At 43.3% G+C, this 13,900-nt stretch overlaps 1 protein-coding gene across 7 annotated transcripts in view; it reads left to right on the plus strand.

The window, feature by feature from the left end:
* CEP112 (centrosomal protein 112) overlaps positions 1 to 13,900 on the plus strand; it is a 141,396-nt gene that overhangs the window by 124,789 nt on the left and 2,707 nt on the right. For all 7 annotated transcript variants that reach the window (XM_085077341.1, XM_085077344.1, XM_085077345.1 and 4 more), the window contains one exon: positions 12,937 to 13,038. In XM_085077341.1, coding sequence (XP_084933467.1) covers positions 12,937 to 13,038 — 102 coding nt within the window. The remainder of the gene's footprint in view (positions 1 to 12,936; positions 13,039 to 13,900) is intronic.

Here is a 13,900-nt window from a genome sequence, read left to right on the forward strand (position 1 = left end):
CTATTCTCGCTGTTAAATGATGCATTTATGTTGAACTGACTGTTTTCAACTGCCTGTTCTGTTTTATTAGAGGTTTCTGAGACTATTCGAACCTGTTCTTCAATGGTTTGTATGAAGAGAATTATAATTGGACAATAACAGCTAAAAATAATCTCTAGTCCTGATCTTCTGCATTCATTGTCCAAACATGTCTGTAAACAGTTTCAGATGATTAATAGTGCTAAAATTTTTCTGGACACTTCCAGTGAAGTCAGAGATTATTTAGTGTGCTTTGAGCAAAATAGTGTGTGTTGTTTACAGGCAGTATTGGAACAGAAAGCCAATGATCTGCATTCAAAGCAGATTAAATTGAAATATTCAGGAGGATATGCAGGTGGTGAATACCTGAATCAGATAGGAATTTATATATTTCCAGTACAAATCAGGTTTTGAAGCATTTGAGGACTTCATTCGGTGCTGAGTAAACAGTATCAACAGCATATATCCTACTAAAAGCATTTCTAACTCCATACCTGCAGGAATAATAAGCTGGGGTGGTTACAGAAGATTAATAATCATTACTTTCAAATATTTTTTCCTCCGTTTTTGCTGTCCTACTGGCACATGGGAATCCCCTTTCACCTCTGGAGTTTAATTCCTGTATTTCCTCTCTGCAGTGCTGGTGATTGACTGTTCCCTTCTGTCCCCTCTGCCTCCCAAATGCAGATGTTGCTCCAGGCTCATCCTTAGCTGCAGTGCCTGCAGCATCACAGCAGTTTGGGGCAGAGTGAGTTAGTTAGCCAACAAGCATTGCATTTTGGCTTCAGAGCCTCCTGGAAAAGAAGGAGGAAAATGAGCTTTTTAATGCAGGGCTGTCCCTCCCAGGGAACAGCACTGGCTGCACGATCTGAGGGATGTCCTCTTCCAAATTTCTTCTTTTCTTATGTTTTTCTTTAGTCTCTGCCACTGCCATTTTGCTTTTTTTTTTTTTTCCCCTGACCCATTTTGAGAAGGATCCAGAAGAAACAAAAATTGACTCATGAAATGCAGGGGGAGAAGGCTGCGCATGCAGATTCCTGGGGTGATTCCCCCTTTCTGCCTTCAAGGTTTCTCCTGCAGGAGCTTCTGCCCCAAACCACCCTACTGAGCTTTCCTGGCCAGACTTCATGAATGAAGGACAGGTTCAGATGGTCACATCCTGTTCCCAGGAAAATGGAACAGGAATGTTCTTGAAGTCTCACTGTGCTGTCCATCTCTGAGCTTTTCCTGCAGGGCTGCCTTGGCAGGTTTGGTAGAACTCAGATCCAAGTTCCTCAATGCTCTTGTCTCTGCCTTTCATCCACTGGGACTTTCTGAAGCAGCTGGAGCCACTGAAACTGGTTTGCTTTAGGTGGCTTTGGTCTATTTTGCAGACAAACAGTTTGGAAGTTGTTATTTGTCTCCTCTGTGAGCAGTTAATTCATTAGTTCTGCTTATCTCTCCCGAAGGAAAATGCAGAAGTGACAGCTCTGACATGTTTCCAGTTACTGGGCTTGGCCAGGCTACCTGTAAACACGTTCATCAAGTGTTAACAGTGTTAACAACTCATCAGCCGATCAGGGAGCTGAAATATTCGGGGCAGTAATTTGCTGTCTGCTTTTACCAACTATTTTCTGAACCAGAATTGCACAAAACACAGAGATTTGCACTGGCGCCATTACAAAAGCCACTTTTCCAAGCTTTTACATGTCTGTAAATAAGGAGGAGAGAGGGTTAAAGAGCTTCTGTTTTTCATTAAAAGGAAAAAAATCTTGTGTTTTGATTCTATAACAACAACAAACAAATGAATGAGACATGAAAAAACATTTTGTTGTGCTTTTAATTAAGAGTAAGGAGCTGTTTCTCGTTATGGCTTGTTGGGTGGTATCTCAGTGCTCCATGCTGGCCCTTTTGCCAGTGCAATGTCCTTAGAACCCTTCAGCCTTCAGGAGTGACTGACAGAGCCACAGAGTTTAACTCTTTGTTTCAGTGACCCTCTGCTGATCACACAGGCTTAACCTTGCGTTATTATAATTACCCAGAGAGACAAACTGTCCTTTAAATAAAGGGGAGAGAGTCTGCTGGGCTGTCAGCAAGCCCTGGGCTGCAGTTGGAGAGGAGCTTTGTTTGTGTGGAGCTTTTCCACTCCCCTGCTTTGTGTTCTTGGATGAGCTGGTGTTTACTCCAGTTCCATTCTCTCCCTTGTGCAGCGTGGGTTGGTCAATCCCGTTGTGTCTGTTGTCTCTCAGTGGTGCCATATGGCAGCAATCTCCAATCACATTTGTCAAAAGTGTTGCCTAAAGGATTTTATCTTTTCCGTGGAGGTTGTCCTGTCTCTGTCCTGCTTTTCCCATATTTTTCAGCGTTCAGTAATGCTGCACTTGGAGATTGGAGTCTCACAGCTGGATCATCTTTCTTCAGGTCAAAATGTTGGATGTTTCCTTCAAAAATCAGATGTCCAGCTTCTTGAGACATAAATAGTTGTATTCATGGAAAGTGGCAAACTGGCAGTAAATGTAAAAACTCACATGAACTATATATTTTATATATTTTGTTGTTGTTAAATATATATGGTCACAAGACAGTTCAAGCAGTCTGGGAAGCTTTCTGGCAATTTTGGGTGTGTCCAAACCATTTCCTCACAAAGCAGCACTGAAGTTTCTTATATCTTAGTCCTACAAAACTCTGGCATCAGCTTCCTGTGCAGTGATCCCATATGAGTTGTGTTCCTGTATGGCGAATTTTTGGAGTGAGTGTATCCCTGGGCTGTCTCTGATGTCTGCCTGGATCTAATGTGAGACAAGATTTCCTTCTCAACATATTTCTAAAGTGCTGTGGCTTTGTGCATTTGTCAGTCATAGTGAAAAAAATCTCCATTGTTCATGCAGGAGGCTTTACATCCTGTGAATGTGTAATTAAAAATGACACACATCACTGGGAGCTCAATGAATCCAGGAATTCAGGCAAGTGCAACAAGTTGTGCTGAATTGGAGCCTGTATAAAAATTGGGTATAAAAATTCCTGCTAGTGGATGTTTTGGGGTTTTTTTCTATACTACCTAGATTTCTTTAGCACAAATCATTTAATTTCAAATTCTTTTTTGAAGGGTAATCATCCCAACTCAGTTTACTAAAAAACTCCAAGAATCTGTCTTTTGGGAATTACACAGAATAATTTTCTCACAAAAAAACCTCCATTCTTTTCATTCCTGGTTCTAATATTTCTAGCCATAGATTTGGGTTGAGTATGAGATAAAATTTGGGATAATAGAGGGGAAGAAGTTCCTCATGTTTACAAACAACTGAATTAGCAACACTACAGATAGTCAAACCACAGGAATACCTCCAAACAGTCAACTCATAAATACACTTTTAAAGGAGGGAGATTCTGAGACAGAAAATCAATTATGTTCAATTCATTAATATTGCTGAGGAAATGAAGGAGAATAGCAATGGAGGTTTTCAGCCCTTTAATTTCTTTTTCCTCAAACAGATTATAAAAAAGGGAGAAAGGAGTTATCTGAATGAGGATGTTATAGAAGTATTTGGCATAAAATGGAACAGCTTAGTTTAAGTGGATTTCACTCGTGTTCAAATGAAAACAGGAGTGATAATTGTAAAAGAGCCATGATTCAAAAGCATTCAGCCAGTTTTCATTTCTAATGTTTATTATCCTGACTTGCTCGATTTTTTATGACTGCTGGATATTTACCACATTCAGCCCAACTTACTGTTTCCATGCCAACTAAATATATTTGTTCTCAGATGAATGCTGTGATGCATCCTTCTGAAATTTCAGTTGCTGTGTAGCACAGAGAAACTTCTAAGGTTTGCCACACCTTCTCCTTGCTGGGAGCAGAGCTGCTGCCAGTGGATTTGTGGAGCTGAGAGCGAGGAATCCATGAGACACAGATGAGCAACAGACCTTGATGTTCACCCTGTGAGTCCCACATAGGTCTTAATGGGATGGCTGGAAAACTTGAGTCACATTAGCCCTTTAGTTTGGGGCTTTTTGTCCAGATTTCTTCTTAGAAATCATCTGGTGGAAGGTGTCCCTGCCCATGGCAGTGGGATTGGAATGAGATGATCTCTGAGGTCCCTTCCAACCCCAACCATTCGATGATTCTGTGGTTTTTAAAGCTGTCAGAGAGTTTTCAGTACTATCAGATGGCAGCCTGGGCTCCCTGCCTCCAATTCCCAGGCTTTATCCAAGTGCTGTCTTTCTCAGAGCATGGTACAGTCACACAGCCAGGTAAATGAGCTCCAGGTTGGGTCATTTGAAAGCCCAGGTTGGCTCTGGCCAGCTGCAGGTGGGGAGGATGGAAGGAGCCCTTGTGTCACCAAGCCAAGGGACACTTGGAAACTGAGATCCAAGCAGTCAGCAGGGGCTGGAGGTGGTGATGAAATTCTGCTGTTTGCGTCAACCCACGGCGCTGAAACGCTTCCAGAATTTCTCCCCCAGAGTCCCATTTGTGCTCCCACAGCAGTGGGAAGCTCAGGCTGGATGTGGATGATGTGAAACCACAGCAGTGATTCACCCAGAGCAGCCTTTGCTGGGCTCTGCAGCCTCTGGAGCTGCAGGGAAAGGAGGGAGGACCTGAAAGAAGTTCCCACCGTGACTGTCAAGAGCTAGAGCACTGCCAAATATTGTCACATTCAAAGAGTTCCTGCAGTTTCTGACTGTGACCAGCACGGGTGGATGGGTTTGAAGAGTGGTTTGTGCAGTTCTGCATGGCTGAGGAGGGACCTTGTGTCATCTCCTGCCTCACTGCTCTGCTGACACTCCCAGCTCTGGGCTCAGGAGGGATCTGTGTGCTTTCAGCTGTTTTCCTCCCATGAAACCTTGGGAGCAATGCAGGACCCCAACAGGCAGAGGGACATAGCTGAAAATGTGATGGTTCCCCATCTGCACCAGGGAGGATTTCTTTTCTAGCTACTTATGGTGAGGAAATTTCAAATTCCAAATACTTTTATTAAAAAGAAGATGTTGGATAGCTACAGAGGAGAGGTGAAGGATCCAGTGGGACTGGGAGCACTGCTCTGGCTGTTTGGCACACACAGACCACAAATCCAGTTCTGAGGAGGTTCTGGGTCTCCTTTCAGCCTTCCCAGTGGAGGCTGCTGGGCAGGAATCAGCCTGATCCTGTTATATTTCTGTTAGGGACCTTCCATGGGTATAGGAGCCCCATGTGGGTGTGGCACTGTTGGCCTCAGGAGTGGTGTGGGTTGGAAGGGACACTGCAGACTGTCCAGTCCCATCACCTTCCCTAGGCTGCCTGCTCCAACCCCATCAGCCCAGCCCTGACACTGCCAGGGATGGAGCATTGTGACTTAGCTACCATAAAATGACCACAGACATCATTTGGAGCTCAATTCTACCACTTTGTACCTTTGTGGGTGTCTACCATGTGCACAGTTCCATTGATATATTCATTAATCACTTTGATACAACAGCACCCCTCAGTTTTGAATTAAGACTGAGATTGCTAGGATAACTTGTAATTTTACATTTGACACATTTTATATTTGTATGTAATTTTCTTTAATGGCCAGCAATGAAAGGAAAGAGAATTACAACAAATATAGTAAATTATTCTGTATAGCATGAGGTTTCAGATTAGCAGGAGGAGATAGAAACTGAGATTCAAGGACAGAAAACCAGCTTTGCAGGTGGGATTTGAAAGGAGCTGGAAATCAATGGAGTTGAAAGTTCCCAGGAGCTCCATATGGCAGGAGCTGCAGGAGAGGAGGATCTCACCAACTGTGCAACTGTCAAAGGGACAGCAGTGGAGGATGATGGTGCATGTGTGGAACTCAGTGATCAAATGTTAGCTTTGGGCATCAGACACAACTGGAAAATACACAAATATACACCTCCTGGCAGAGCAGAGAGAATTTTTGGAGCTTGGTGACCAGCTGGAGGGAGACAGCAAACAGAAAGTACAGGAGAAGTAGTTAAAAGGGAAAAGGGAATTGTTACCCAAAGAGAATAGAAGCATATGGCAGCAGGCAGGAATCAGAGAGTATTTTAAAATGTCACTTTGCTTGCTCTTTGTCTTAAATAATAGTGAATGAGAGACATCTTTCTTTTAAGAGGGCAATACCTCATTTTAGAGCATCTGTGGTTTGCTTACAGATTATCCATTAAGGGAACTTTGCTCTTTCAGAAGCTGCTGAAGTAGCACTACAAGGGACAGTGGTACTGGTGCTTAATGCAGAAAATTAAAATAAAAAGGAAGAAATGGGAATGGCAGAAGAGCAGAGCAGTGACACCTCATCTCCAGTCAGGCTGCCAGCCATGCCTGCTCAGCTGGAGAGCTGTCCCAGTCTGTCTTGCTAGGCAATGGAGCTGAAAAGGCCTTGAAAAGACCAACTTGATGCTCATCTTTACCTTCATGTAAATTCTCAAATGCAGTTTTGTTGTCAGTGTAACCAGCACGGAATGCCATCCATGGGAATTCCATGCAGGAAGCTCAGCCATGGCTCTCCTGCACTGCCTGGCAGCTGCTTTTCCATTGGAGATGCTGGATGGATTTTTGTTCTGGGCAATGGTGGTTGCAAAAGTGCCTTCTGGTGATCATCTCCAGAGCTTTGCCTGTTCACGCAGTCGGTGTGGAAACACAGAGCCTGATGTGCTGCTGCTGGGCTCTGTCAGCTCCTGCTGGTGTGGGGAGCACTCAGCACCTCCTGGATGAGGAGCACTCAGCACCTCCTGGATGAGGAGCACTCAGCACCTCCTGGATGAGGCACCAAACCTCTCTCCCTGCTGAGGCACCCCGGATGGGAGGGATTGTGTGCAAGGTAACGTGCTGGAATGTAAAGCTGAAACACAGAAATGCATTCCAGCAGTGGTGTCAGAGGTGCTCAGAGCTTTATTTCAGACTTGATTATCCTGATAATGCAGTAGGAATGGCCAGGACCAGAAATGAGCCCCACGTGTTGGACCTGATGATCCTGGTGGGTTCCTTCCAGCTCAGGATATTCTGTTATTCTGTATTTTCAGCTTTGGGGGGCAGCTGGGCTGCTTTGGGTCTGGTTTGGGTCTGGTTCCTGTGGATCAGGGGGTGTCAGTGGAGTGTCCCCTGCTGTCCCCCTGTGTCCCCCTCACCCCGTGGAGGGGACAACCCTCCTGCATTGCAGCAACCCAACCCAACCTCCTGGGCCAGTGAAGGAGCAGCACTGACAGGAGCTGAGGGAAGGAGTGCTGGGGGAACAACGATGGCATCTGCCATGAGTCATCTGGAAGGAGAAGAAAATAAGTCCAGGATCCTCCAAATCCCAGCTGGAACAATAGCAGAGCCCTGGAGAGGGGGAGGCTGAGAGAACAGCGTGAATTTTCTAGCCACAACATTCCTGGTTGTTCCATGGTGTTGACAGTGAAAGCTTTTATTCCTCTCCAAGTCGTGTAATCCCAGGAATGCTGCTCTTGCCATATGCAGCCCAGTGGTTGGGTTTTTTTCAAAAAAAAAGCTTCTTTTGCAGCTATGAATTATATGGACTCAGATTGCTTAACTACAAACAGAGGATTTTCCAGGTGGGAGATCTTGGTTAAGAAAAGAGAGATGGAAATACAAGCCACTGAAGTAATAAGGCCACTTGGATGCAGGTTGGGAAAAGAAAAAAAATGACCTGGAGCAGCAAACTCAGTGCTCAGCGAGGAGCTCTGCAGGGCTGGAGGTCCCCCTGGGTTAGTAAAACAACAAGGCAGGAATGTTTTGGATGCTGGGATGGTTTACTGGCTACAGACAGACACACAAAGGGGATGGCTGTGCCACCAATTGCTGCTTGATTGGAACTGTCAGGACAGGGGAGGTGCTGCTCCAGCAGGGTTTTCTCAGTGGAGAACAACATGGTGTTCACTTGACAGGATAACTTGCTCAGCTGATCCCGCTCTGTTCTCAGCTGAGCCAAATTCGTGGGATTTATGGTGTTCATTACTTTCCTTAAGAACTTGAGAACATTTGTATCGAGTTGCATGCTGTTGCTGTGGAGCTGGAAGAACCATATTTCAGCAGCCCTCGCCCAGTGAGAGTCCAAATTCCCACTGCCTGAAACCAGAGAGGATGTGGACTGAAAAAGCAGAGGATATTCGGCTTTGATTATTTTCTGAAAAGACAAATGTTCAGACCTTGATCTTCGCTGAAACAATTGGTGCATCACTGGATTCTTCGTCAGGAAAAATGGTTTCAGAAGATTTCAAGCTGCAGTTAAATGTTCTCTTACGACAGGAGCCGGAGAGATCTGAAATTTGAGGAAATTGCCAATTTTGGTTGGTTTGTTCCTGCGTTGGGGACATTGCTCAGTGTCCCCCAGGCCAGCTGAGGGACATCTGGAGTCACAGAAGTTTTGTGCTCACTTTGACTCCAGGGGTCTGAGAAGCAAAGGAGGAGTCCCTGCAATTAGGGAGGACACAAACAAGAAGTGATTAATCATTCTTGGGATTTTTGTTTGGGTTTTTTGGTTGCATTTTGGTTTTTATGTTTTGGTGGGTTCTTTTGGTTGGTTTTTCCCTGTTGATAAGATTTTTTTAAATTGGGGTGGCATCATAATAATTTGTCCTCTTGCTCTTCTCAAAATGCTTTCAGAAAATTTGTTCAGCAGTCTTCAAACCACCTGAATGAATTAAGCTGACCTGTGCAATATTATTATTACTATTATTATATTACTATTACTATTACTATTACTATTACTATTACAATCCTAATTTAGAAGGAGGAGTAAAGGAGACTTTATTCTGAGATTAAATGATCTCCCTAATAATGAAGGGATTAATTTTACCTTTCTGGAAGCCTAACCTATCTTCAGCTTTATTGCAGCAGATCTTTCCTCTCTCCATTTTGAGAGCTGTGCTCCAGAACAGATCCATAACCTTCTTAAAAGAGTTTTTTTCCTTTTAAACAGCATTATAGCACACAATTGTGTAAATAGGAAAGGATTTAAGAGAGACAGGAAATTACTTTTCTCATCTTATTCACCCTGGAACATGGAGAAAATTTGATAACAACTAAAAGATCCTAATTATGCCTTTTGGTCACTAGCCTAGTATTTCCTGGCACACATTACCCTGCATAAATATTATAAACAGGCAGAAATTAAGATACTAAAAAAGTCACAACACCCTAGTTAAGGCAACTGTCTTTAGATCCTTATCTGACATAAATACAACGTTAACTTCATGCCCTTCAAGACAAGATTTATTTTTTTGTAAAGGAACTTGGACGACTTTCTGTGGTCTCTTCATTTACTTCAGAGTTTCTTTTGCAGTTTCCTTATGCTCCCCTGGTTCAAGTCATTTACAGCTGGAAGGTCTGGAGAAGATTCTGTTTGTTTGGAGGTTTTGAATTTTTTGATACAATTTTAGTGAGATGGGGATTTTGCACCAGGGATGAGCTCAGCATTGCAGAGCTGTTGGTGTCCTGAGGAGGATCTGTGCAGAGCATGGAGGAGACACAGAACAGCCTGTGCTTGGCAGGCTGTTGGTAGAACATGGGCTGAATCCAGCTGGGCACCCCAAAAATGCCACATGTCACTGGATGTGCTGGAGTTGTGTCTGTCAGAGAGGCAGGAGAGGCTGGAGCACAGCGAGGAGCCCCTGGAGCTGTTCTGTGCTCCCCCTGCTCCTAACCCAGCCCCAGGCATCCCTCTGGGTGTGCAGAGCTGAGCTGTGCCACCTGAAGGCTCCTTGGAGCAGCAAATTGCAGCTCACCTTGCTCTAGGGCTCAGGGAATTTGCTGCCACCATCCCTGGGGGATTTCAGAGTGTGAGGTGTGGGGCTGAGGGACACAGTGGTGACTTTGGCAGTGCTGCTTCATGGCTGGATTGATCTGAAAGGCTTTTTCCAACCTAAACCATTCTGTGATTCTGCTGCTGAGCTCTGGGCCAGGCCTGGCTAAGCAGCAAAGCTCAGAAAGAAAATTTGGACATTTCCCTTCTGGGCATCAAACCCAACTTTTCTCTCTTTGAGAACAATCAATGCCCAGCATGATCTGTGTGAAATTCCAAATTCCCTGATTTTTCCATCACTTTCTATAATTGTGTGGCTGTTTGTCTCTCCCATTTTTCACTGATTTGCCAGGTCACCAAGCACACATGAGCTACGTGTGGCACCTCCAGCTCTCTGCTGACACCAAAGATGATTGATGGCAAAACTCTAGACCTCATATATTAGCCACCAACCTGAATAAACAAAGACCAGTGTGGCAGCTTAATATTAAAAGCTATAAAACCTTCCTGGGGGTTCATGGACTAAATCAACTCACCGAAATGAATTTTCAAAAAAAAAAAGGAAAAAAGCTTTCTCAGGAGCGAAGAAAAACGAACACAAGTAAATGAAATAGAGCCATCCTCATCCAGCAGACTAAAGCCCTCCTGAGGGATGAAGAATTGCAATTTTAAACATCCCTCAAGAGTGCAAGAGGAGACACAGTGTTTGTGGATCCTAGGGAGGCAGCTTGAGGCTATAAAAGAACAAAAAAGCCTTTAAGGCACACAAAAAAAAAAATCCCTGCAGACATAGCTTTCATTGGTGAAAAATAAGTGTTAAAAAATAAAAACCCTCTGCCATTAAAATGAGTATCCATTAGCCCAGTCGATGTTATTTTGCAGTTGTAAGAAGTGATTTAGACTTTTGCCATGCACTATTTTAATCTCTTGGGTCAATAAACCTTGATAGTGACCTCAGCCAAAAATACCAGCAGGTTGTTTACCATAATTCAGCAGGAAACAGCTGGGCACTTATTTTCATCTTATTGTGATGCAATTACCTGTGAGCAGAGCTGAAAGTAATGCGTTTTGTCTTCTCAAACACGTTGGAATTGTATCCAAAAGAAGAGATTTCACTGCGATAAAGTGCAAGTCTTGTCTCTGAAACAGAGCAAGGAGTCATCCCCAAGCCAAGCTGCAGCTGCTGGGGTTTGGTTATCATTTTCTCTCTCCATTTTCAGCTGAGCCTGTAATGTATCTCCACACTTTAAAGCCCAATGCAATATTTCTTCCTGACTTTCCAAGAAACACCTTTGTCCCAGAAGGGAATGATCCTCTGCTGCTCTGCAGAGTTAATAACAAGTGTTCCCAGCATTGTGAAAGCACTTGCTTATAGGACAAGTGCAGATTAAACTATTAAAACCACTGACCTGGTTGCAAGAAAAGTCTTGCACAATTAGAAAATTATTTCTCTCACAGAGCTATATTAATTTTTTTGTTGCATCTCTGTATTGGCAAGGTGATCATGCAGATCCTCTTACCTATTAAACAGGTCTTTATTCATCCAAATTTAGGAAATGAAAGCGTTTTGCTGCTCTAGCTGCCTGTTTCTGGTCTCGTCTCACCAAGAATAAATGGAACATGTTGAATCAACTGAAATATATGTTTCTGCTCTATCAAGGTCCCCACCCAAATGAGCTGTTGGCTCAGAAAATATTTATCCTGGCAGAGCACTTACACATAGCTTTGGAAGCCTTGATAGAAATAGTAGCATAAATTTATTGGTGTAGCTCTCAGGAACATAAATTTTGATCTCTGGCTTATCCACAAGCAGAGTTCAAACGAGGTTTCCTGTCTCACCTCTTTTTTTTTCCCCCTTCAGATTTGCATAGTGGCATCACTTCCTTGCAGTTCCCAAGGAAAGCCTCTAATTGCCCATTTGCATAGAGATCTGGCAATTCCTCCTGCCTGTCGGGGTGACTCAGAGGGAGAATTTTCCTAACGTTTGTTTCATCAGATTGTTTTATTCCTTTTGTATTGATAATTGCACGCTGCATAAGGCAGGTTTTGGCGAGAGCTGCTTTTCCCATGGGATGAGTTGGGATGAACTCAGTAAACTCAGCCTTGGGTTCTCACGTGGGTTTGGGATTTGGAGCTCGTGGCTTCTTCAGGTGTGAGACTGAGGGTTGGGTTTGGGGTGGATTTCAGCCATTTGGGAACGAAAATCCAGCACCAAATGGTGTTGGTGTGTAACCCACTGGGGGAAAAAAAATTCCATTTGTAAGTTTAAAGATATTTTATGAGCTAATCTGATATCGAAGCCCTGTGATCCTTTATTTACATATTCAGCTGCTAATCCAGAAAAACACCAAAGTCCTTGCTTAATTTGAATTAAGCAGTTAATCCTATTGGGAGTTAAGTACAGATGTCCTGGTTGAGCCAAGCAGGAACGTGATGGGCTGAGCTGAGCCACACTCTCCATCTCATTCCAGCTCCAAACTCACCAAATCCAACCCCTCTGGGGAGATCAGGAGCAAAACTCTTCCACCTGATCTCTCTGTAACTCCTGTTTGCTCAGCACCTCCTGAATCAAGTTGCAGATGAAGATTTCCCCCATCCAAAGCTCCTCATTTTGGGGTGAACATCTGCTCTGGTCAAAGGGCTAAGGTGCTCAAATCCACTCACTGAAAGTTCTGCAGTCTCCATGAAGTTGAGGAAGACATGAAATGCAGTGAGAAATAGTTGCAGGATGAATAATAATTAAAAAAAAAAAAAAAAAGGTCCACCAAAGCACCTAGAAGTTGAGGAATTTTGTAAAAAATATCTTGGGGAGCAGGAACTCACCTTGTGTAGATGACCCCAGTGACCTGGTTCAGATCCCTCCAAAGGCAAACACAAAACTTCTGACTGTCAGTGCAAGGTGTAGTTCTGTATAAATGCTCAGTTCAGATGGATTTGGGAATGATTATTGCTCCTTCAGTCTATGCTCTTTTCTCTTTTTTTTTCCCTCTCCATCTATTTTTTATTCTTATGTTTTCTTTTGCCTTTCTTTGTCTTTTTTACCTCTTTTGTTCTTTACAGGTCTTTGCTGATCTTTCTTCTCTCTCCTTCCCTCTCCCTTGGTAGCACAATTTTGTATTTATTTGGCCTCCAATTTGGGCAAAAGAAGCAAAAAATCTTACTCTCCAGCATCTAAGAGCAGCCATTTATATATCAATTTCTCTTTGTTTTCTTACAGTTGATTACTATACGAGAAGAATATGAAAAAATACTCAAAGGGCTCTTGCCAGCAGCTTCAAAAAAGGAATTTGAAGACACCATTTCATCTTTAAAATCTCAGGTAAGTTCTTATTATTCATCTTCAGCTTTCTGGGCTGGATAAAAGCCATCTCTTCTAGACAGGAGGTCGTGACCATCTGAAATTTGGCCAAAAATACTGAAGAAGGCTCAAAACCAAAATATGGCAGCACTCCCATGCTTCCCACTCAGTCATCTTTCACAAGGCTTTTCTCCTCCACACTGTAGCTTTTGGTCCCAGATTTTTCTTCCAGGAAAAGCTGTGCTTTATTCAGTCTCAGGGTTTTCTCCTCCACCTTTCAAATGCACCTCACAGTTATCTTTCATCTCCCTTACCCTGTTTCTCCTGAAGGAATAATTTAGAGGCTGCCTGTAAAGGGTGAAGAAGAAGATTAGAAATCATTTTATTTTCTTTCCAGCCTATGTAATAAAGCAAATTGGATATTTTTTTAAGATATTGGTCCAAATGATCACTGTGATAATGATCACAATGATTTCTACATTTTCCTATGTAAAGGGTCTCTGTAATGTTTTATCTTGAATATTGCTAACCAGTATTCATGTGACTCTTCACCAGTTCTTCTAGGTTAATGCAGAATCAGTAGGATTTATATGAAACAGACTATTAAATTGCCTAACAGGAATATTCAAATGTCATTGGAAATAGGGAACTACTGATGAATTGGGTGTGTTTCTTGCTCGTGGTTCCCACAGAAGTTATTTGGGGCTTTTCTGCTCAGTGGGTTGGGAGCTGGAGGAAAACAAAATGTCATCATTGCCCAAACTCCAGTCAGGAAGGACAAGTAGCCATAAAGAAGGTGATCAGAGCTGTGGAATAATGGGAATCCAAGGAAAATGCCATCAGTGCTTGCAGGAAGCTGGGCAGGACTGGGGTGTGGGATTGT

The sequence above is a fragment of the Lichenostomus cassidix genome, chromosome 18, assembly GCF_008360975.1.
Source record: "Lichenostomus cassidix isolate B80296 chromosome 18, HeHo_3.0, whole genome shotgun sequence".
NCBI classification, from domain to species: domain Eukaryota; kingdom Metazoa; phylum Chordata; class Aves; order Passeriformes; family Meliphagidae; genus Lichenostomus; species Lichenostomus cassidix.